At 37.9% G+C, this 25,090-nt stretch overlaps 2 protein-coding genes and 1 pseudogene across 3 annotated transcripts; 1 reads left to right on the top strand and 2 right to left on the bottom strand.

The window, feature by feature from the left end:
• Positions 1 to 3,152: 3,152 nt before the first annotated feature.
• Positions 3,153 to 4,929, bottom strand: LOC104789383 (rop guanine nucleotide exchange factor 4-like). The gene is made up of 6 exons (XM_087452784.1): positions 4,668 to 4,929; positions 4,409 to 4,592; positions 4,130 to 4,337; positions 3,962 to 4,035; positions 3,579 to 3,884; positions 3,153 to 3,478 (listed from the first exon to the last, which is right to left on the bottom strand). Exons 4-6 carry the CDS (start codon positions 4,001 to 4,003, stop codon positions 3,299 to 3,301), a joined length of 528 nt encoding a protein of 175 aa, XP_087308910.1. The 5' UTR covers positions 4,004 to 4,035; positions 4,130 to 4,337; positions 4,409 to 4,592; positions 4,668 to 4,929; the 3' UTR covers positions 3,153 to 3,298.
• Positions 4,930 to 5,351: 422 nt separating this feature from the next.
• On the bottom strand, positions 5,352 to 6,342 carry LOC147944182 (AP2-like ethylene-responsive transcription factor AIL6 pseudogene; annotated as a pseudogene). Its single transcript, XR_015598084.1, has 2 exons — positions 5,622 to 6,342; positions 5,352 to 5,444 (listed from the first exon to the last, which is right to left on the bottom strand). The product of XR_015598084.1 is annotated as an AP2-like ethylene-responsive transcription factor AIL6 pseudogene (transcript).
• Positions 6,343 to 8,076: 1,734 nt separating this feature from the next.
• On the top strand, positions 8,077 to 8,677 carry LOC147944181 (uncharacterized). The gene is made up of 2 exons (XM_087512487.1): positions 8,077 to 8,309; positions 8,425 to 8,677. The coding sequence occupies exons 1-2, from the start codon at positions 8,077 to 8,079 to the stop codon at positions 8,675 to 8,677; spliced, it is 486 nt and encodes a 161-aa protein (XP_087368613.1).
• The last annotated feature ends 16,413 nt before the right edge of the window (positions 8,678 to 25,090 follow it).

Genomic DNA, 25,090 nt, shown 5'->3' with positions numbered 1-25,090 from the left:
ATTGAGAAGCGTAGTTGTCTTTGACATGACAGTTCACAGTCTCATTCCTACATGTTTATCAAATTAATAAAAATCTTAACAGTGATAACTTTAAAATGTAACTGTCCTAAAGGTAGAGTAAATATCTTTTATCTGCCATTCAACAGCATGAGAACAACTTCATAACTATTAGTGGCACTCGCATGTCTTCTTTTATCTTTCACATCCATTTGATCGACGTAGTTTGGTTTGTAATTCATATCAAATGTTAGGTTTGCATATACACAAATAATTTCACATATGATCGACGTAGTGGAATCGTGAAGATTATCATCTTAACTGAGTATAAATCAAGTTTGTTATTGCAATATGGTTTCGCTCTTCTTCTTTTACCTGTTTATTGAAATCATATCTTTCTGAACTGGTCTAGATGATAAGATATACTCCATAATTTAGTTACACAATTAAGATTTGGATGAGTAGAAATGGAACTAAGAGTAGATGCATTGGTTTAATGGTGATCATATGTTTTCATCACACGATTCACACCAAAGAGAATTGGATCTCATCTCAATCTATATTTCCATATTGACAAAAAAAAACTTATAAGAAGACAAACCGTTGATGTAAGATTTGGGATAATGTATGTCGATTAAGAGAATAGATCATCTCATGACCAAGTTGCTTTTAGTGTTTAGGTTGTATAGCATTCACCTCATGACCAAGGTTGCTTATTATATAGTGCTTAGATTGTATTGCGCGTACATATTCTAACTGAATCTAGAACATATGCTCAAATCATATTTGTTTTGACACATCTTCAATCATAATTGATAAGATATAGGCATTAGATGCAAGTACTCTAAAACACAAAATTTATTGAATTATGTTGCGTTTTTTTCCCACATGTTTTTCGTGTGAATACCATCCACCCAGAAAACAAACCATTAGTCATTAAAACACTCAAAAAGTTTATCATCAAATCAAAGAAAGTGTATTTAACAACATTCATACTCCGATACTCGATTGGGGGTTGGACTTTTGCTATTCCGGTAGTCCACTCGAGCTCTCTTCCGAACTACGCTTCTTAACCTGAGAAGGAAGATGTTTAGTAACAATATTCATAATCCCATGTACCACATAAAACACTAAACAATCATTGTGTTACATTAGGTAAAGCAACTTACTTTAGGATGATCACATATCTTTATATAACTCATCTTCCACTCTGCTTTAACTCATTCTCAACCTCCTCCGCATCATCAATATTTTCCCCCCTCTTCTTAGCGAATTCATGTTCAATGTACTTTACCCTAAAAAATCAAAACAACCGTTAAAACACTTGCAAAGGCAGCTCAGTCTAGTTAATTAGGTTAAATTTTTAAATATGGAGAGACTTGCTTACATGTTGGGATCTTCAATCAAAAGAGCAGTCTCTTGACCAAAAGTATCTTGCAACACAAGCTCCTCTTTCTCTGCTTCAGCTTCGGCTTCTTCCACTGGTTTCACTTGCTTTCTCCACTGGTTTCACTTTTCTGATGCTATACTGCACCGCCGTTGTTGTCAAGTTAAAAAAAAACTTTGGTCCCCTTCACAAATAAAAATCAGCACCCAAAGTTCTTTCAATCCTAATATAAAGATATAGACATATCAATAGAAAAAAGAAAAAGGTAAAGCTTTAAGAACTTTCAATCAGAAAGCTCATTTACATTTGTATCGTATGAATAAAAAAATAAGATTAAATAATGGGTATTTTTGATAACTTTTCTTTTTTTCGTAAATCATCAATTACTACTTCTCATAAGAAAATAATAAAGCATATATGACTAAGTAACTCACGCACATACGCAACCAAAATGTATACATGCTCTTCGATTGCTTTTGTTGGTTTAAAGAACGATACAATTAAAATCTTAATAACAAATTACATAAAAAGATAAAATGTGGTAAAACATAATTTGGTTTAGGGACTTAAAGTTAATCTTTGTCCTACTATACTTCACTCTACTACTATATACTTCTCAAAACCCACTTATAAACATCAAACAAACCCGTTTTTTTACGATTTAATGTATATCACTTACATGAGATAACAAATAAACTCAAAAATCAAAATGCAATCTTGGTTTCAAGAAATAGTGAAATCAAATTAAAAAAATATATACCTTGACGATCTTTCCTGGCCTGACCTTTTCTCCTACAACTATTATCTCATAGATGAGCTTCATATCTTCCCGTCCATCTATGTCTGCATATCAATCAATCAAATAATATTACATTAGTAACTTTTGCACTTAAACTAATAGTAATAATAACCTTCAAGTCTTTGACCAAAGGTCAAATAACACAAAATAGTTTAATTAATTAATTCCTTAATCACAACAAAACTGCCTTGGATTCTTCTTGTCATAATAGAAAGAACTTACCGAGTAACACCTCGGTAAATCGAAGTCCTTTGTCCAAACGTATCAGCGATCTTCTTGTTAGAACAATCCTAAAGAATCAAAACAACCGTTAAAACACTTGCAAAGGCAGCTCACTCTAGTAAATTAGATTAAATTTTTAAATGGAGAGAGATTTCCTTACATGTTGGGATCTTCAATCAAAAGAGCAGTCTCTTGAGCAAAAGTATCTTGCAACACAAGCTCCTCTTTCTCTGCTTCAGCTTCGGCTTTTTCCACTGGTTTCACTTGCTTTCTCTACTGGTTTCACTTTTCTAATGCTATATTGCGTCGCCGTTGTTGTCAAGTTAAAAAAAAAACTTTGGCTCCCCTTCACAAATACAAATCACCACCCAAAGTTCTTTCAATCATAATATAAAGATATAGACATATCAATAGAAAAAAAGAAAAAGGTAAAGCTTTAAAAACTTTCAATCAGAAAGCTTATTTACATTTGTATCGTATGAACAAAAAATTAAGATTTAATAATGGGTATTTTTGATAACTTTTCTTTTGCGTAAATCATCAATTACTACTTCTCATAAGAAAATAATAAAGCATATACGACTAAGTAACTCACGCACATACGAAACCAAAATATTTACATGTTATTTTATTGCTTTTGTTGGTTTAAAGAACGATACAACTGAGGTAAAAAAAAAAAGAATGATACAATTAAAATCTTAATTACAAATTACATAAAAAGATAAAATGTGGTAAAACATAATTTGGTTTAGGGACTTAAAGTTAATCTTTGTCCTACTATACTTCACTCTACTACTATATACTTCTCAAAACCCACTTATAAACATCAAACAAACCCCGTTTTTACGATCTAATGTATATCACTTACATGAGATAACAAATAAACTCAAAAATCAAAATGCAATCTTGGTTTCAAGAAATAGTGAAATCAAATAAAAATATATATTGTCGGCCAGCACAAGCGCCTCATGCTCCGATGTGATCTTCAAGATGTCGAGAAGCTGGTCAGGATAAAACTTCTCATCTGTGCATAGGTGCTTGTATATCACATCTCCTACACTTGCTTTCCCACTCTGTCCACAACAACACCGATTTGGTTTCAACACTTTCTATATTAGTCGCAATAATAGTTATCTTTTTATATTTCCCCTAATCATATATGTGTATATATACCTTTGGAAGAGTGGTAAGATAAGAATCAGGAATAGCCATGTCATTAAGAGTAGAATCGTTAATGGCCAATGCTGCTTTATGTATCTGACTGGCACAATCGCGTTTGTGACGCAAATGCTTTCGTTCTTCTTCCGATAAACCTTCAGCAAGAACACATGGCACCGGAAGCCACAATTTCTCGTCTTTCCGTTGAACCACCACTTTCCTAAACGTTCCTGTATATCTACCACCACCACTCGAGTTCATAGATGAGCTTCCTCTTTCAACGTACCAGAACTCATTATCTGTGAAACTATCCAATATTTCCTACAAAGCCAAACCAATCATGTTGGCAATCTTGAATCTTGGTTATATAATCTGTCTAATTCAAGTCTTTTACTTACCATTAGCATGTTATCGAGCTTTCTCAAAGCGGGAAGACTCATGAGAATATCAGATCGTAGCTTTTTTCTGTTATCTAGAATTTAAACAACAAAATACCGAGGTTTTAGTGTATGATCTGTTGTCAAAATTAAGATAGTCTTGATGAAGTCATATCTTTGACTTCTTACCTCAACATTAGTACCAAGAGAGCCTTAGAATGTTGTCGATCTTGCTTTGTTTTAACAGCTGCAAGGAAGAAACCAGATTGTCTCTCTCCGTCTCTTCTTCATTAAGCCAACCTTGAAATATCCTTTCTAAGAAATTCTTTATCTTCCTGTAAATCTCCGGGTTCTTGATTTCTCCCACATATTTCTTGAACTCGTCGCTGAAGCAAAGCTGTTTCACATGCGTAAAGTCAAGTCTCAAAGAATGAGAATGAACCAAAAGAACACAAATCAAATAATTACCTTCCATTTTGAATTGTCAAGCTGGTTAAACTCAATGTTCGCACAAGCAATAGCCTGCGCTAATGACTCGTCTTCTCCGGCACTATGGAAACAGCCACGTTCCTTTGCGTCTTTTACCAGATTCCTCCACACAGATTTACTATTCATCAAAGTTGCCTCATTTCCAAGTATCCATAAACAGAACCTATAGAAAAACACAAATAATAATATAGACACATTCACTTGCAATAACCAAAGAAATGAGATATGCCAAAATTACCTTGCTCGAGTGAGTAATACATTTGCTCTTCGGCGGTCTGCAAGGAATCCAACCCTTCCAACACCGTTGGACCTAACAGTTGAAACTATTATAATATCCTCTTTGCCACCTTAAAACGCATCCACAGTGCGAACCCTCACAGAGAAGAGTCCACCTGCCTCACCTCTACATGTTTCATGAATCTTTTCTTGGATTGCACTTACTTGAGCCTTATAAGGGGAAATAACACCAACGTTTATGCGTATTTTTGTTTTCTCTGAAACTGCATTTAATAAACAAAAAAAAGTCTGTTTCATTGTACCAAAACCAAAGAGAGACGAACTTTTTTATAGACTTCAAATAGACATAAAACAATTCATCTCTCGCTTCCACAACTCTTTCTTCTCTGTACTCAATGGTTGTAACCTTAAACTCTGTCCAAACACAGTCGCTGCAACAACACAACAGATACACGCTACACTATAAATACTCTGTTTCAAAAACAGAGCATATATGAGAGGAGTAGGAGAAGAAGAAGACAAACCATAAAGATTGGTTTATGGAATTTGAGACAGTAACAGCTGTACAAACTCCTTTCCCACTTCCTGACATATCTTCACCAAGCAATAGCTTCGCAAATCTTTCTCTCATCATCTCTAGTTCTGCACTACAAAACCCGATTTAACTATAATGTGAAAAGAACAAAGGTACAATCTTAATGAAACTTACCTGGCCTGACCTTCTCTCCTACAACTATTATCCCATAGATGAGCTTCATATCTTCCCGTCCATCTATGTCTGCATATCAATCAATCAAATAATATTACATTAGTACTTTTGCACTTAAACTAATAGTAATAATAACCTTCAAGTCTTTGACCAAATGTCAAATAACACAAAATAGTTTAATTAATTAATTCCTTAATCACAACAAAACTGCCTTGGATTCTTCTTGTCATAATAGAATGAACTTACCGAGTAACACCTCTGTAAATCGAAGTCCTTTGTCCAAACGTATCAGTGATTTTCTTGTTAGAACAATCCGATGTTTCAACAGCCACGATTGGCTTCTCTTTCTTAGATTCTGTCTTCTCGTTGTTGTTGTTGTTTCTCTCACCACCACCACGGTAATGATGATTAGTAATCTCATTATCATTACGATGCTGATTAGTACTGTTGTTAACGTTAACCGCAAGTGACAAAGCTCCGCCAGTGGTGTTGGTGTTATTAGATCCACTGTGAAACCCTAAGTCCGGTCCGGACCGGTCCGGAAGAAGATTCAACAACGTGACCCAAATACTCTCTAGCGAGATGAGTCATCGACTTCAGAACCGGAGTTTGTAGAGAAAGCGGTTTGAAAACCGGCCATGGTTTTGAAATCGTGGTGATCGGAATAGAAGCCGGTTTGGTTGTGGTTGTGGTTGTGGTTGTGACGTGGATCGTAGATTTTAGTGAGGGAAGAGTCTTGTGTTTCGGTTTGACTGTTGTCTGAGTAACGAACCATCGAAGAAGAATTACCGAGAAAATCTTCGAGCTTAAGGATGTGACTCTAAGAATGAGACTGCAGGTCTACGAACGTTGTTAAGATTGTTGAATCCGCCATTGAAGCTGCTGCTGCTAACTGAGCTTCTTCTTTGAAAAACTCTTGTGGCTTCTGATTCGTCCAACCTATATATATATAAAAGTTGATGGATTTAGAATTTTAGATACGTATGTTACGATGAAGGAATAACAATGCTGATAAACGATACAAAGCCGAGAAAAAAATAAAACCCTAAAAGTAAAACCCTATAAATAAAACCCTATTTTTTTTTGTCTCTTTGTTGCGTTATGGTGAAAACAAACAATATGATTGTATTTATAGTTGTAAATGACCTATCTTTTTAGGGTTTCTAGTAAGAAGGTGTATTGTCGTCGGGTTTTTTTCCCTGCAGAAGCCCATTAATTTTTAGATTAACGTCGATCTACAATCTAAGCCCATTAATTATATCAAATTTGTAGTATAAAACAGAACCTTAGTTGTAAAAAGGGTGTTTTCCGGGAAATTTAGGGATTAAATTAGCAAATTCTATTTGTGCAATTAACTTTTTATGCAATTAGATTATTTCTAAACCAATTTTTGATTTATTTTTAATGCGAAAATAGGTAATTTTACGTCCAGGAGCAAAATATTTTAACGTGAAGGGCAATTTCATTAATGGTATAATGGTAAAATTTTGCTGAGATTGAATGTGGGACGTTTTCACTTCTCGTTTAATATAATTGATATGGTAAAATCGGATTGGAAGTCAAGCCAGATTAATGTTTTGAAACATGACACAGTTTGTTAAAACAGAAATTTTTAAAAATATGTATGTAACATAATAATTTTTGCCTAATAAGAAAATTCATAAGCTACAGAAAAAATCTTGCAACTATAACTAAGCACTAATCATTTTTTTTTTTTGATCAAAACTAAAGCACTAATCATAAGGCCCATATTTCTCGGAGAAACAAGTAAATAAAAACAAAAGACATGAAAAATGGGAGAAAAAAATATATTTTCTTAATGATTAAATAAAGTGTAAAAATTGTTTGGAAAATATGTATGCCAAGTCAGGGCCATCTTCTTAGATATACACAGTATTGATTACTTTCATTGCTGGTTGGGTGCAAATTTATGTATTGGTTGTACTTGTAACATTTGTATTATTGGTAGTAGGAGTAGCCACAAATCGGATAGTTTGAATTTTTGGGTATCTAGATCCGGATCTCTGAAACAACATGGATTCAGATTTGCCAATATTAATAGATATTTGCGGTCGAATATCGAATTCATAATATTAATAAAATAAGACTAAAATAGTTTTTATTAAGTGGGATATGTCCTCTTGTGTAATTAGTCTATACTTGTGTATTAGTTTGGTTAATTACCTTATATGTATTTAGGTCAAGGATGTGTACATGTATATAAGGTTGTGGCCTTACCACGTTATGAATAAGAAAACCTATACCTCAATACTAGGTTTTTGACATGGTATTAGAGCTTAACCTAAATTTTTAGGCTATACGATCCTCTGTGCTTCCTCTGTTTTTCTTTGATCTCTTTCCTTGACCTTAGTATTTTCGATCTACTCTCATCGATATACTTTTCTGATGTCGGGTATACTTTCTGGCACTGATGTCACGGATGACTCCTCGACCGTGAAAGAGACACGAACACGAACTGAAACAACTCGACGTCGGATCGATCCCTATGATCTGTCCTCCGGTGATAATCCCGGTTCTGTCATCTCCCAACCACAGCTCAGTGGTTCTAACTACGATGAGTGGGCGATGAATCTACCCCTTGCTTTGCGAGCAAGGAAGAAATTTGGCTTTTGCGGATGGATCTATCCTCAAACCAACTGATGACTCTGAAGATATTGAAGATTGGTGGGCCAATAACACGATGGTTGTTTCTTGGATTCGGCTGACGGTGGCTCCGGATCAGAGTAGCTCACTTTCTCACCATGAGATTGCTCATGACCTGTGGATGCACATACAAAAGCGTTTCTCGGTCAAGAATGGACAACGTGTTCAACGGATCAAAACTAAACTTGCAAATTGCCATCAACGGGGTCTAGCGGTTGAAGCATATTATGGGAAACTCACTAAACTTTGGACAAGTTTGGCCGATTTCCAGCAAGCTAAGACCGTTGAGGAGATAGCTAAAGAACGAGAAGAAGACAAACTTCATCAATTTTTTATGGGGCTTGATGAGAATTTATGGAGCGGTTAAATCCTCTCTACTTTCCAGAGATCCTCTTCCCTCTCTCGATGAAGCTTACCAAGTTGTGGCTCAGGACGAAGAATCTAAGAGAGCTGGTCGTATGATGGAAGAGCGCCATGATGGGGTTAGTTTCACGGTTCATACGACTTCTCGCCCACGGCAACATGTTGAACTAAAGGATCCTAATGCCGTATGCACGAGTTGTGGGAGAAGTGGTCACCTGGCTGAAAATTGTTTTCGGAAAATTGGATATCCTTGGTGGTGGGGAGACCGTCCGTGATCCAAGCCTATGACACAACAGAGTGCTTCGAGTAATGATCGTCGCAACTCTTTTGTTTCCTCACAGTCTTCTACCACTGAACCTGCTCGGGTGAATCAGATCACGACATCCAAACCTGCTGTTGCTGCTCATACTTTTCTCACTGATGCCGACAGAGTTGGTTTTAGTGGTTTGAGTGACCAGGATTGGAAAACACTACGGGCTGTTCTTAACAAACATAAAGGTGATTCTCATGAGCGTCTCTCGGGTAAGTTCTTTATTGAATCTTGAATTATTGATACTGGTGCTTCGAATCATATGACCGGTAATGTGGATTTTCTGTTGGATGTGCGGGATATGGCTCCCATGTTCATTAAACTGCCGGATGGTCGACTTACTGTGACTACACGGACAGACAGTGTTCGTTTAGGCTCTCAACTGCGGTTAAATTACGTTTTTTTCGTTGATGAATTGCAATGTCATCTTATCTCCGTCTCGCAGTTAAGCAAAGATAGTGGTTGTCTGTTTCAGCTGTCTGATAAGATTTGTGTTATCCATGACCGCATCACACAGATGGTGATTGGAGCGCGTGAGGAGCAACATGGACTTTACTTCTTTCGAGGTCTGGAGGTCGCGCGTACGGCACAGTCTATGGAGAAGCAGTCTAGTGATGTGTGGCATCGGCGATTAGGTAATCCTGCCTCTAAAGCGATGGAGTTGTTGCGGTTGTCGGATTCTAGTATTAGTAGTGGTTTTGATTTTAAGTCTTGCGATGTTTGTATTCGTGCAAAACAATCTCGTGATCCTTTTCCGTTAAGCATTAATAAAACAACAGAGAGTTTTCAGTTAATTCATTGTGACTTATGGGGTCCCAATCGGACTACCTCCATTTGTGGTTCTCGCTATTTCCTCACCATCCTTGATGATTACTCTCGAGCTTTATGGATTTATTTGTTGCCGAATAAAACAGAGGCACCCACTACTCTTCGGAATTTTATCTCTCTTGTCGAGCGACAATTTGACCGCAAGGTTAAGACCATTAGGAGCGACAATGGTTCTGAATTTCTCTGTCTCACCAATTATTTCCAGGATAACGACATTATTCATGAGACATCATGTGTTGGAACCCTTCAACAGAACGGTCGTGTTGCACGTAAACATCGACATATTTTGAACGTTGCTCGGGCTCTTCGTTTTCAAGCTCACCTACCGGTTGAATTTTGGAGCCTTTGTGTCTTGACAACAGGTTATTTGATCAACCACACTCCTAATCCTGTTCTTAAAGGGAAAAGTCCATTCAAGGTTTTGTATAATCGCTCTCCACCGCTTACTCACTTACGTATTTTTGGTTGTCTCTGTTATGTGCATAATCAAAACCATGGTGGTGATAAGTTTGCATCACGGAGTAATCGTTCGGTTTTTATTGGTTATCCTTTCGGGAAGAAAGGTTGGAAGGTTTACAACCTAGACACTGGAATCATTTCGACATCTCGAGATGTTGTGTTTCTCGAGCACGAGTTCCCGTTTTCTACACTGCAACGAACTGGTTCATCCTCGTCTTCGCCACCATTGTCACTCCCGGCAACTATTGAGGATGATTGTTTTGAATTTGCTCATGTCCCTCTATCTCCGTCTGTTCCTTCTCTTTTTGCTCCAACTGAAAATATCAGTCCATCTCCGGTTGTTGATCAGTCTTTGCCGTTTTCCCCGATCGTGACTCCTCCTTCTGCCTCTGTTGAATCTGTTTCACCGGTCCTTGCTTCTATCATACCGGATGAGGATGATACGTCTACTATCCTCTCGGTTGACTCTGTTTCGGAAACAGAGGAACAATCTCTTGATGTTTCTGACATACAAATGGGAAGAGGTTGTCGAGCTAAGGTACGCAGTACTCGACTTCATGATTATGTTACCAACACTACTCATGTTGGCTCCGATAGTGATTTTGTGGATTTTACATGGTATCCTATTGATGATTATGTTGATTGTTCTCGGTTTTCTGATTCTCATCGCGCCTTTCTTGCTGCAATTACTGAAGGTGTTATTCTCAAAACATATGCTGAAGCTTTTGAGAATGAACATTGGCGTGAGGCTGTTCGTGGTGAGATTGAAGCCCTTGAAGAGAATGGTACATTCACGGTTGAGACATTGCCTGAAGGGAAGAAGGCTTTTGGCTATAAATGGGTGTTTACGTTGAAGTATCACTCTGATGGGTCTCTTGAGCATTACAAAGCTCGTTTGGTGGTTCTTGGTAATCATCAAATTGAGGGACTCGACTATGACGAGACTTTTGCTCTGGTCTGTAAGATGGTTACTGTGAGATCATTTCTTGAGGTCTCGGTTTCTCGTAATTGGGAGGTTCATCAGATGGATGTCCATAATGCATTTTTGCATGGGGATTTGATGGAAGAGGTGTTTATTCGCTTACCTCCGGGTTTTCAGACGAATGACAAGACTCAAGTGTGTCGTTTACATAAGTCTCTCTACGGTCTTAAACAGGCTCCGCGCTGATGGTTTGCGAAGCTCTCGTGTGCTCTTCTTGAATACGGGTTCACGCAATCTATCAAGGATTATTCTTTGTTTACTGTGGTTGATGATACTGGTCTCATTCGTCTTCATGTGCTGGTGTATGTTGACGATTTGATTGTGTCTGGTAGTTCGGTGGCTCTTATCCAAGAATTCAAAGATTACATGAGTTCCTGTTTTCGTATGAAGGATCTCGGGATCTCGAAATATTTTTTGGGGATTGAAGTTGCTAGAAACGCCTCTGGCATGTACTTGTGTCAGCGCAATTATACACTTGACATAATCTCGGAGCTGGGTCTACTTGGAGCTAAGCCGGTTTCTCATCCACTCGAACAGAATCATAAGTTGCAACATGCGGTTGGTAATCTTCTCCCAAATCCTTCTCGTTATCGTTGTTTGGTTGGTCGGTTGATCTATCTTGGTGTCACACGTCCAGAACTTTCTTATGCGATACACATTCTATCCCAATTTATGAATGCACCACGTACGGAGCATTGGGATGCGGCGATACGAACGGTATGTTATCTTAAGGGTCGCCCGGGACAGGGTATTTTCTTGCGTGCGGACTCGGACCTATGTTTGGTTGCTTGGTGTGATGCGGATTATGCTAAGTGACCTCGTACTAGTCGTTCCCTCACGGCCTGGTTTATACAGTTAGGTGGCTCTCCTATCTCTTGGAAGACACGCAAACAGGATACAATATCCAGATCTTCAACTGAGGCGGAGTATCGTGCCATGGCGGATAGCCGGATACAATTAGTGAAGTTCTCTGGTTGCGTGAGTTGCTTAAGTCTCTTGGGGTTGATTGCTCGTATCCTATTCCTCTTCATTGTGACAACCAGTTTGCTATACATTTGAGTCGCAACCCGATTTTTCATGAACGGACGAAGCATGTTCAAAAGGATTGTCATTTTATCAAAGATGAGATAGTTCGTGGTGTTGTGGCTCCTCTGCATGTCCCGACGAAATTGCAGTTGGCGGATATTCTAACTACGGCTCTCGGTGGTACGGAGTTTGAAGCTTTTCTCCGCAAGTTGGGTATTTGTGATCTCCATACTCCAACTTAAAGGGGGGGGGGGGGTATTAAGTGGGATATGTCCTCTTGTGTAATTAGTCTATACTTATGTATTAGTTTGGTAATTACCTTATATGTATTTAGGTCAAGGATGTGTACATGTATATAAGGTTGTGGCCTTACCACGTTATGAATAAGAAAACCTTTACCCCAATACTAGGTTTTTGACAGTTTTAAACTTTAAAAAAAAAAAAGAACAAAATCCAATAGAAAATACCTGAAAATGTACCAAGGCATATTTATAGTAAACAATTAAACTATTTATTATGAAAAACACGTAAATATGAGACAAATAATTTATATAAATTTGCATATATAAAATACATCCGGATTAGATTTGGAAAATTTAATTAAATTCAAATGTTTGGATTTAAAAGTTCAGATTAGATTGGATCGGATTTGGATCACGGATACCCGGATATTATTATTATTTTTTTTTTTTGACGATACCCGGATATTATTATACTCAAGAAGATCAGTTATGTTTTTCTTTACATGACTATAGTTTTTAAAAGATTTCAGAACTAAAAATAAAATTTTCTTCTTATAAGAAAAATGAAAATAAAAAGATTGGTTAGAGACAAAGGAGACAGGTCCTTGCTTACCGAGAAGAGGACACGTCAAGCTGGTGATGGTACTGTCAAAGACAAAACAACTCAATTATTAAGCATACATTAATTATTACTGGTAGCCTAAATCTCTACTTTGTTACCTTAATTTAAAAAATCATTTAACTAATCCAAGTGGGTATTGCTTCTTTTTGTAGAGCGCATGAATCTTAATTGAGTGCCCACCACAGGGGACAAGCAGTGAGCTGTAAGGAACTCTGGTGGGTTTTGCATTATTTTCCATTTACCACATGTCTTGTACAAATAGTATAACTTTGGACCCTCTTTTAGAACTCGCCCGACACTATTTGGACGGTTGGGGTGGATCTAACGTCTAACAAGAAAATTAGAAATTAAACGGGGATTAATTTTAGAGTTATTTTATTAAATTAATAATAAAATAAAATATATAATTCTAAATATATATATATATATTTATATAATTTTATTTATGTTAAAAGAAAAACATCAAATAAAATATAAAACTATAGTATTGTCTCTAAAATATAGTAAACACATAAAAAACATAATTTTAAAATAAAAATTTATAATTTTTATTAAAAGTTTGTACAATAGTTATTGTAAAACATCACACACTCTTAATTTAAATGTCTAAATAACAAAAAAAATATTTAATTTATATTTAGCTTCAAAAATAATCAGTATACAAAAAAGTAAGTGGAAAGAAATTGGATTAGACAAATTAAAATCAAATTAGACAAGCATAATTACATAATCGATGTTAGGCGGGAATTAGTCATTAATTGAGGTGCAGAAGGTAGGCCTAGCGATTTTACGGGGTGTAATCGGTGCTAGATGGAGATTTTTAAAACATGGACTTTGAGTAATTGTATTACTTATCAACAGAATTAATTAATATGGTATTATTGTAGTGTACTGTACTTTTGAGTCCAAATTATTGGTTTTTTGCCCTAAATGAATGAGTAACAAATAGAAATGTCCCATTTCCGCTTTCGCCAATACTAATGCGAAAATTGGGGTAGATTTCGTGATTTGAGAGATCATAATAATATGGTTAACGTCCAAAATTTGAGTGAAAATGTTAGTTCTTCAATTTTTATTATTTTCCTTCCTCCAAATTTTACTAATGGGGATCGCTAGTGGTGTTGGTACAAAACAAAACTGTTGTGGTGACCCTAGTACTTTTTTTTATGAACTAGAAGAATCATCAATGCTAAAAAAATCAACATTAGTACCACATGAAATAAGAAAATATATTTTTTTTGAATGAATGTTAAATTTAGCAGACACCCCCTCAGCTTTCTGACCACATTAGCATACGTCTGTTGACCTAGAATGTTTGCATATGTAATGCCCGTGTCCCAAAGAAAAGTGAAAGAACCAATCAATTTATGTGAAATCATGAAATTATCCGGTTTGGTTTAAGTTAATCCAGTTTAGAGCCGGTTTTGGGAAACCCTAAGTGATGTATTTATAATGATATGGACGCTTCTTCTCTCTGTTTGGTCGTGGATGTTATTCAATACTTGTGTTGAGAGAAAAAAAGAGATAGAGAGAGAGGAGAGAGCCTGTTGTGGTGTGAAGGAGATTAAAGGAGAAGGAGCAGAATCGTTAGGGTTTGGGAAGAAACAGTTTCGATATATCAAATCATTGTCAAAGGTAACGAAATTTGGTCGATTTGTTCTCAAGTCTTTCATCGTCATTCCCTTTTTTACAGAAGTGGATTTAGATTAAAACTCGATGAGTTATTGGCAGTTTGTGAGACACGTTTTCTCATACACGAATTGGGACCATCGGGAATTGTAACTGAGATCGTGGTCTCGTATCGTTTCTGATCGGCACGAAATTTAGTGGAAAGCTTTGTGACGTCTCGGACTAGCTTTTCACCAGAGGGATTTGATAGTTAACGGTTGGTTTTTATTTTAGGGTTTCGTCTTTAAGATTGTTCTTTTCTGATGTTTATGTCCACTTTGCTTTAAAGTTGTTTTTGGTTGTGTTACTTGTTGTAGGACGTTTCTGGACTGTTTCAGACGCAAGGAGAATTTCTCCTGGTTGTATTTGTTGTTAGAATCAGCTTGATAAGGTGATGCGTGACCATGAGCTTATCTGGGTGATTGGGTTGTATGACTTGTTTCGTGTGATGATATGTAGGTGTGGTGAATGTATTATTGGGTGAATTGTGCAATGACTGGTTTGTTATGTTTTATTTGTGGTTTTACTCTCAATTTGCTTGTGTGTATAGCTTGTAGATGGGAGGATCGTCTCACTGGGTATTTCTGGTAATACTCACGTATCTCATTGTGTTTGTGGTATAGGTAATGTGTAGCGTGGAATCATGGCCATGAGGAGGAGGATGATTTAGGGTCTTGTTTGTGTGTTGTTGGTTATATTGTTTATGTTGGAACCTTGGATAGAGTTATGCTAGGTTGTTGGATAGGATGGTTAGGAGTGTTATTGTATTGATGTGTATTGGTTTTGTATTATTGGTATGTTTCCGCTGTGCCTAATGGTTATTGCTGGTTTAATGATGAGTTGTGGTTTGGGTTGGTTAATTAAGTAGTATGGAATGCTTAATTATGTATTGTATTTATTATAAAAAAAACGTGTCGGGTTGTTTCAGTTTGGTATCAGAGCCTTTACTGTTCTTGGATGGTTTAGAGTGGTTTAAGGATATTTAATTGGTTGAATTATTTTCCTATTGTTGGATGCATGATGTTGTGTGATGAAATTGATTATGAGTAGTTAGTCAATTTTCATGTGGTATGCAGTCCTAGTATCATCCTCTTCGAGCCTTCAATGAGATTCCACGGTAAGTTGTTTTATGTGTTGTTAGTTGTGTAGTGTTTTTAGCTTCTGTATGGGAGGTGCAGTTAGCTATTGACAAGTTGTTGGAAATTGGTGGATCACGCCGGTCTCAGGAAATACCGTTGGCAGTAATTTGTGAAAGTGGATGTGTTGGAAAGGGATTTCCGAGAAGTTAAGTTGGACACTTACTTTGTCCAAGGTGGCTGAAGTGCCACTGTTTAACAACATGACATGGTGTTCGGAGTACGAAATTTCCATGAAGCGGTGGTGTTGAGGATAGTTTCCTGAAATAGAACTTTCTATAAGTGGAAAGTTTCCATAAATGGATGGTTTCTAAAAATGGAAATTTTTTTGGGAAGTAGAACTTGTCCATTTTTTGGAAAGGCTGCGGGGGAACATCCAAAGTGGTTGAGATGTTTTGAGTGAGGCCTGGGGGTGGCCATGACTGTGATGATATTCTGGGAGAGATTATGGTGTTGGTAGGACATTGAGATGTTCTACGCGGATCACGGGGGTGGTCCCGGTTAGAGAAATGCTTATAGACGTTATGATCGTTTGCTAAAGGGACGGGGGGTCTTGAACAACTCATGAGGAGATGGGGGTTCTCCTGAGGGAATGGGGGGGGGGGGGGAATTCCCTAGATACCGATAGCTCGAAGGACTACGGTCCTGAGGGTGGTAGAGGAGATGGGGTTCTCCTGAGGAGATGGGGGTTCTCCTGGTACCGAGATCACGAGGGTGAGACCCGAGGGTGAGACAGTACTGCTTGAAGACGGGGGGTCTGAGAGTGAGATCGGTATGGCTTGAAGGTTGCGACCTAAGAGCAGATGAGTTGGGGGCAAAAGGGTCAAGGACGTGGGGATAAGCATTGTAATTGAATGTGGATTAAGGAGATTGATGGAGGTTCAATCTCAGATTTCCTATTGTAACTGGATGTGGATTTAGGAGATTGATGGGGGTTCAATCTCAGGTTTTCGGTTGAGACCGGATACGGATCTCAGGGTTGATGGGGGTTCAATCTCGGGGAAGGAGTTTATGTGTGTTGACTGGGAGGGTCAGGTTTATGTTGGTCAGGTAGGGGTCCGAGGGTGTGGCCGGAGTGCTTACTGGTGTTGCTGGAGGTCCAGCGGGTGCTGTGAGTGTGGCAACAGGTTTTGCTCAGACCGAGATGATCGTATTGCGGATTTACTAACAATGTTGTTGGAGAGGATTTAATAAGATGATTAGTTCTTATTGATTTTTGATGTGAAATGGATTAAGGGACTATGCAATTTTGGAAATGGAGAATTTCTAAAAATAGGAAGTTACTAAATATGGAAAGTGTTTCGGGAGTTAGAGCTTTGCTATTTATGGTAAGTGTCGTTGCAAAAGAAAAATAGAAAGTTCCAGAAAGGAAAGTTTCCTTAAATAGAAAGTTCCAGTAAAGGAAAGTTTCCATAAATAGAAGGTTCTATGAATAGTTAGGACTTATCTATTTTTGGAAAGGGGATGTGAAATGCCTGGAGTGGCGGGAATGTTCAGAGGTTGACCTGAAGAGTGGTCACAGATGAGATGATAAGTTCTCATGGATTTTTGATTGGTGGTGTTACGGTGCTATGAGATATGCGGGGTTTTAAAAATGGGAAGTTTTATGAATAGTTAAGGCTTACCTATTTAAGGAAAGTATGGTTGCAAACAATTAGAAAGTTCTATGAATAGTTAGAACTTGTCTATTTTTGGAAAGGGCGTGTGTAAACACCTGAATGGTTGAGATGTTTTAGAGTTGGCCTGAAGAGTGGTCATGGTGATGGTGATATTCCGGTGAGGGAATATGATGGTTGGTAGGACATTGTGATGTTTTACGTGAACCACGGGAGGTAGTTCCGGTCGAGAGATGCTTATAGACGTTCGGACTTGTTTGCTCATGAGGAGATGATTAGTTCTCCTCGGGAGATGATTAGTTCTCCTGAGGGGATGATTAGTCTCCTGGTGTACCGCGGGCTTGACGGGTTGCGACCCTGAGAGCGGCAGAGGAGATGATTAGTTCTCCTAGGGGATGATTAGTTCCCCGGAGGGGATGAGTAGTTCCCCTGGTACCGAGATCTCGAGGGTGACGATCCGAGAGTGAGACGGTATGGCTCAAGGACGACAGTCTGAGAGTGCAGGCGGTGCAGTTCGAAGGTTGCGACCTAAGAATGTATGAGTGAGAGAGCAAACAATGTCTAGAACGTGGTTATGAGCGTAATGACTGGATGTAGACCTCGGAGGTCGGGATTGATCTCGTGTTTTGGGTTGTCCTGACTAGTGAGGTCAGGGTTTTGTGGACCGTTGGGACATATGGATGTGCGGGGTGCTGCGACAGTTGCACGGAAAACCTTGACTAACGGTGTACAGTCCGGTCGGGGAATGTGCGGGCCGTAGTGACGGTTGCGCGGAGGTCCTTGGTGAAGGGACAGTGTTGTCAGATTCGAGGACGAATCTTTTGTTAGAGGAGGAGAATTGTAACGCCCGTGTCCCAAAGAAAAGTGGAAGAACCGATCAATTTATGTGAAATCATAAAATTGTCCGGTTTGGTTTAAGTTCACCCGGTTTAGAGCCGGTTTTGGGAAACCCTAAGTGATGTATTTATAATGATATGGACGCCTCTTCTCTCTGTTTGGTCGTCGATGTTATTCAATACTTGTGTTGAGAGGAAGAAAGAGATAGAGAGAGAGGAGAGAGCCTGTTGTGGTGTGAAGGAGATTAAAGGAGAAGGAGCAGAATCGTTAGGGTTTGGGAAGAAACAGTTTCGATATATCAAATCGTTATTAAAGGTAACAAAATTTGGTCGATTTATTCTCAAGTCTTTCATCGTCATTCTCCTTTTTACAGAAGTGGATTTGGATTTAAACTCGCTGAGTTATTGGCAATTTCGTGAGACACGTTTTCTCAGACGCGAATAGGGACCATCGGGAATTGTAACTGAGATCGTGGTCTCGTATCGTTTCTGATCGGCACGACATTTTGTGGAAAGCTTTGTGACGTCCCGGAATAGCTTTTCACCAGAGGGATTTGATAGTTAACGGTTGGTTTGTATTTTAGGGTTTCGTCTTTAAGATTGTTCTTTTCTGATGTTTCTGTCCAGTTTGCTTCAAGGTTGTTTTTGGTTGTGTTACTTGTTGTAGGACGTTTCTGGACTGTTTCAGATGCAAGGAGAATTTCTCCTGGTTGTATTTGTTGTTAGAATCAGCTTGATAAGGTGAGTGCGTGACCATGAGCTTATCTGGGCGATTGGGTTGTATGACTTGTTTTGTGTGATGATATGTAGGTGTGGTGAATGTATTATTGGGTGAATTGTGCAATGATTGGTTTGTTATGTTTTATTTTTGGTTGTACTCTCAATTTGCTTGTGTGTATAGCTTGTAGATGGGAGGATCGTCTCACTGGGTATTTCTGGTAATACTCACGCATCTCATTGTGTTTGTGGTGTAGGTAATGTGTAGTGTGAAATCATGGCGATGAGGAGGAGGATGATCTAGGGTCTTGTTTGGAACCTTGGATAGAGTTATGCTAGGTTGTTGGATATGATGGTTAGGAGTGTTATTGTATTAATGTGTATTGGTTTTGTATTATTGGTATGTTTCCGCTGTGCTTAATGGTTATTGCTGGTTTAATGATGAGTTGTGGTTTGGGTTGGCTAATTAAGTAGAATTGAATGCTTAATTATGTATTGTATTTATTATAAAAAAAAAAACGGGTTGGGTTGTTTCTGTTGATACCATATATGACAACCCGTCCCGCGGACCCCACTAGCCCCCGCTAGCTGCCCCAACGGACCGTCCGTGGACCATGCTAGCCCCCCGCTAGCCGTCCCAACGGAGCCCAAGCTGGCCCTGCAGAGCATTGATCCTAACCCCTCACCGTGGCAAATGGAACTATTCATCCAAATCCACAATAGGTTATTGGTGCGCCAGACGTTCCTCGAATCCTGGTCCCCACCCTTTAACAACCTTTCCACAGGACAAGTTGCCACAGGACAAGTTATTACAATTTATATCATGTAAAATAAATAAGAAATTAATAGTTTTGTTAGTGTTTTATATTGTATAATTGAAACAACCTGACCATTTTTTATATAAAATTAAATATACTATAAAATTTAATTAAACTGTCAAACAAACAACCAACATTTAATCGATAATAACCAACTCCAATTAACATAAACCAACAATAAACATTCACATCGGAAACATAACAAACCAACCTAACTCACCCATCAATCTAGCAAGCCTCTAACCATGTCCCAACAATAATAAAAAAAATCCAACAACACACAACCAAGACCCTATATCATCCTGCTCCTCAACGCCATGATTCCACGTTACACTTTACCTTGATATAAGGATAATTCTGACCAACCACGAACAAAAGCAACACCACATCAAGCTTATGAACTTATGTGTTGTAATTTGTTTGGGGATATATTGTAAACTTTAAACTTGGTTGTTGTATTTGTTTGTTAATTTAAAACATTGATATTTTTATTGACAGGAAAAACAATTTTTTTTTTTTTGATGAATTGTACACCCAATCGGGTGCCATATAAACCTTAACATGGACACACAAGATTTCTTGAACACTCAAGATTTCTTAGAGAAATCAGTAAAACATCTTTCGCAAAAACCATGTATACCCGAGGTTGATCCTACACAAAACGCGGGAAAGAATGACGAGGATGTTGTATTGGTTTTTGTATCCGATGATAGATGGAATGCTTTTGAAGCATGACAAAAGAAATTTGAGTAAGTCTTCTAATTGTTTCTGTCCAGTTATAACTGACACGACCACACCCAGATTCTCAATCCTTACACAGGAACCACGGGAAACGATCTCACTGGAACCCCATAATTCCGACAAGACAAGCGGCGTAGAAATCGCTCCTTACAAAAACTCCCACAAATACACCAAACCCCACCTCATCTAGTTACTGAAACGCACAACGAACCACCCCTAGCGACCGAGTAACAAGAGAGGTGGGCTAGAATATTTGATTTCTTCCAGCCACATATAACACTTCCCCACGAATTCTCTGATTCACTATAAACTCTTCCAGTGTCGATCGTCACCCAACAAACCACTTTCGATCCAACACACATGGTCGAACGACACTCTCCTAGTGTCGTTCAACAACGGCGCCCATGACATCATTTCCAGCGATCTCTCCTCATCCAAACCTAATTCCAGCCATTATCCTAAGACCCAAACACACAATAACATGCTGGTGTCCCTCCACACCACAACACTGCCACAATACGTCCATGGAAAATGTCTATGTTAACCTTCGGTTAATTCACAAACTAATCATTCATTCCATAAATTCACAGTTGGATATGAAACCTATAGCATCACGAAGCTCTCCACCAAATTTCAGCCAAATTGGACTTCGTTTCATCCTCCAAACGTTGCTCTAAAGTAACCAGCTTGAACCAGTCCGTGCAGTCCATCTATATGTGTTGGTGTTGACCAACACCACAATGGTCAAACGACACAAACCCATAAATCACGATCTGAGCCTCCCTTCAAGCTTCTTCTCGCTGCAAAACCCTAATCCGCCACAACCATCGATTCTCTAATCTATCTAAAACTAAAACAACACAGGTTACCTGGATAACAGCTAGGAGAGAGCCTGACTGACTCTTCCAATCCACCACCAAGTAATCAGATTATTCCCCACAAACATATAGATGATGCATCCATGCTGAACGACAAAGGAGAAGCTACCTTCCAGCCACTGCTTAATCTCTCCTTCCTTCCCACGCCAAGACCTCCTTCCTTTTCTCGTCCATCACAAACCATCCTCTTTTTCATCCCTTCCAATAGATAACCCACAACTCCCTCCTCTTCTTCTAAGGCATGAGACGGCTCGAGCAGGAATCCCTAAACAGAAAGAGGCGTCTTCCCTTTTATAGGGAACTTAATGGTTTCTCCAAAACCACTAAACCGCATAAAACCGAAGAACAAACCAAACCTACAATATGGTGTGGAGCGACACCCCCTCGGTGTTGTTCGACACCAACCTCCAAAATTAAAAGTCAGTTCACGGGCGTTACAATAACTTTATTGATTTCATAACTGTCCAGTTTTTTATTTTTTTTTAACTTACAAAACACAATTTGTTTCATATTCGAGAGATCCTTAAGTTGGGTCTATCTGTAATTGATGATGTACTACTAGATTGAATCATTACTCACACCAAGTGGCTGCACAATGAAGTAAGTATAAACTTTACTTTTGTCAATATTATGCATTACTTAATTTTTTTTTATCTTTGGTTAAATTTAATTTTAATTTTCACTTGTTTTCCAAGGACATGGATGCAATGATGGATTTATTTCTGGAAAAAAAAACATCTTTAGGCCAGATGAAGTCATACCGTGTGGGTTTTATGAATTGCATATTCACCGAGAGACTCAAAGTCGAATACTCTAAGTATATGAAAACAGCAAACAAGCGGAGCCACAAATTGGATAGTAAACTTCTAGCTTACGCTAACGGTGATTTTCCATCTCACGGAAAGACAAGTAAAAAATGGGGTACAAATTTTGACAGAATCTATGCTCCGATCTTCGTTAATGGCAATCACTAGATTTCTGTTTGTGTTAACTTAGTTTTAAGAACCGTTGAAGTCTTCGATTGTGCTGGACACAAGAATAGAAGGAATGTCGACTCATTCGCAACCAGCATCCCACGAATTTTGAGAGAAATTAATGCAAAGGTGAATGGAAAAGTACTTCTTTTGACACAATATGAAATTATTTACGTGAAGGTGCTATCTGACCTGAATAAGTCGAAGAGTAATTGGGGAGTCTATGCATTGAAGTACATCGAGTGTTATATGCAATCTCTAAGTTTGGATTTGATAACCGATGAGAACATCAAAGAAGCGCGTTTGAATATTGCAATCGATCTATGGGAAGCTGCAAATGATCCCCTCTTAATTGAGCGTACGAAGAATTATCGCCCTTTACAGTTGTCATCCGAAAGTATCGAAATTGACTGAAAATTTTTCATCTTTTTAGTAGGTCTTTGGTTTGAAACATTGTATGGCTTTTGTTTCATTTTTAACTTGATCTATTGTTTCATCTTTTTAGTAGTTTTTTATTTTGACACATTTAGTCCAAGTCCAGCAAAGTCCAAAGTTTGAATCCAATTCAAAACACACACAAGTCCAGCAAAGTCTAGCAAAGAGAATCAAACACACACAAGTCCAACAAAGTCTAGCAAACACACACAAGTCCAGCAAAGTCTAGAGAAGTCTAGCAAACACACACAAGTCCAGCAAAGTCTAGAGAAGTCTAGCAAAGTGTAGCAAAGTCTAGCAAAGTCCAGCAAACACCAAGCAAACCACAAATCATCAGAATTTTAAGAGTCAAAAGGCAAAAAAGAGAATCAAGTTCGACATAACAATACACAGAACAAGACACACTATAAATCAAGAAACGAAACGAAAAAACGAATATCAAGACACTTTGTCACATTGTATGCCATAATGCAAATCAAGAAAGGAAAAAAAAAACTCAAGACCAAACCGACTTTGGATTATTTTGGTTTAAAAGCTAAATCTGAAATAATATCTTAACCGAGTCTGAATCTTGCACCAAACCCGATATGTTATCATGAAACCCATAAATCCCCAAATAAAAAAAAACCTAAAATCATTTTCTAGGTTCCATTATCGAAATCTATTGTTTCTTCTTTATTCTTTGTTAGGTTTCATTAACGAATTTGATTGTGAAGATGAGCAATGTATCAACCAATTCGACCGGATCAACAAATTTCCGTGCAAGAGGAAGAGTGGTTGGTGTCGCAAAGAGATGTTGGTGCGGGAAGGAATTGTAGCACTTATATCCAAGTCTGATCCCAATCCTTAGTGGAGATACTATCGTTGTGGATTTGTTGTAGCAAATAAGGTAAATTATTATGTTTTATAGTTTTTTTTTTCTGGTTTCGATTATAACAGTGGGGGTTTTTATCACATGTTTAAATGGGTTGATGAGGCCTTGGTAAACGAGATAGATACATTAACTGCAAAGAATGCTGGATTTGAGAAGCATCTGAAAGAGTTCAGAACAGAGCGATTGGAGTTTGAGAAAATGGTTTACGAGAATATGGAAAAGGAGATATTTGAGAAGGTTGAAGATGCTTTGTCTGAAGCAAAAGCAAGCAACAAGAAGATGATGATTGTTTTAGTGATAGTGTGTATGATCATGATTGGATGCAGCAAACTAATAGGTTGACGAAGAGAATGATAGTGTTGTTGTTAGTTATCAAAACAAACACCTATTTTAGTATTTTATCATAACTTTTCCCTGGAATCCCTATTTAACTACATACTCGCGAGACTCCCAGACCTGGGAGTAAGTTAATTCACAACCTTACTATGTACAAATAATATTAATGATATCATTCAGTTTAGGCCTTTCCAATACACCCTCATAATTCTGCATAATGAGATGTCCAATTGTTTTTGCTGAAGGTGTCCTACATAATTTTTTTTTCTTTGAAGGAGCACATGTATGGTCCCCCACAAACTTGTTTATTTTGAAATACGTAAACCCCTCTAAAAACTCAGCACGAAAAATCCATTTGCAAACACCATATATGCAGCATATACACCACAATTTTGTATTAGATTTTGTAACGTTGTAGTCACAGTTATACCTCATCACATACAATTCCATAGTTGCCTGTAACACTTCTTTGCTTCTGAAATATTGACTCTTCCTTACACTAACAACTTTCAACGACGTTCCGACACCATCACCGACGTTTACATCGTTTGTTTTTTTGTTTCTTAAACATTCTTCTGTTTGACATCATCACTCACCACAAAGAAAGATAGTTTTTCATCCACTCTACCATCGTCATCTCCATCACTTGAATTCCCTAGTTCTTTATTCAAATCCAGTTTGACTTTGCTCCCACTATCCTCAACTCCACCTTTGAATGGCACATACAAATTTATTGTTTTCTTATTTTTATTGTACGAAAGAAAATTTTTAACCTGACTATTGTTCATCATAACGACTGGAGGATAATCAACAGTAACATCTGTGGGTAAAAAAACTTAGCTCCATATCAACCATACTCAGTTATATTCCATAGGCTTCTGAAACCATAATGTTCAATTCTTCATGTGTTGTACTCGATTCAAAAGTCAGTAATCTCCCACGATTTTCTTCATTAATAATAAATCTCCACTCCTGATTGTCATACAATCTCAACACACCACTCTTAACGTAGATGTGCATTGCCATCCAAAACAGTCGAAAACTAGTGAAAAGAAATCAGAGAAAACGGCTTTAGAGACCATATACTAGGGCACTAATCGATTAGGGTTTGTTTTTACACTTTTTAATTCTTTTCTAAAACAGTTAGACAATGTCTTCTAAAATACGTAGTACGCAATCCTAACAAACAA

This window comes from Camelina sativa, chromosome 5 (genome assembly GCF_030686135.1).
Source record: "Camelina sativa cultivar CO46 ecotype springtype chromosome 5, ASM3068613v1".
Classification (NCBI taxonomy): domain Eukaryota; kingdom Viridiplantae; phylum Streptophyta; class Magnoliopsida; order Brassicales; family Brassicaceae; genus Camelina; species Camelina sativa.
The sequence above is the reverse complement of the archived record's forward strand: the minus strand, read 5'-3'. Positions and strand labels throughout refer to the sequence as shown.

What these genes read in the sequence shown, in the direction of transcription:
- LOC147944181 (XM_087512487.1), top strand. Translation starts at nt 8,077, where the DNA reads ATGGTTGTTTCTTGGATTCGGCTGACGGTGGCTCCGGATCAGAGTAGC. An exon ending in ACAAGTTTGGCCGATTTCCA is followed by an intron (nt 8,310 to 8,424) that starts GCAAGCTAAGAC and finishes TCTACTTTCCAG; the next exon opens with AGATCCTCTTCCCTCTCTCG.
- LOC104789383 (XM_087452784.1), bottom strand. Translation starts at nt 4,003, where the DNA reads ATGAGTCTTCCCGCTTTGAGAAAGCTCGATAACATGCTAATG. An exon ending in AGCTCGATAACATGCTAATG is followed by an intron (nt 3,885 to 3,961) that starts GTAAGTAAAAGA and finishes TTGGCTTTGTAG; the next exon opens with GAAATATTGGATAGTTTCAC. An exon ending in ATCTTACCACTCTTCCAAAG is followed by an intron (nt 3,479 to 3,578) that starts GTATATATACAC and finishes TGTTGTGGACAG; the next exon opens with AGTGGGAAAGCAAGTGTAGG.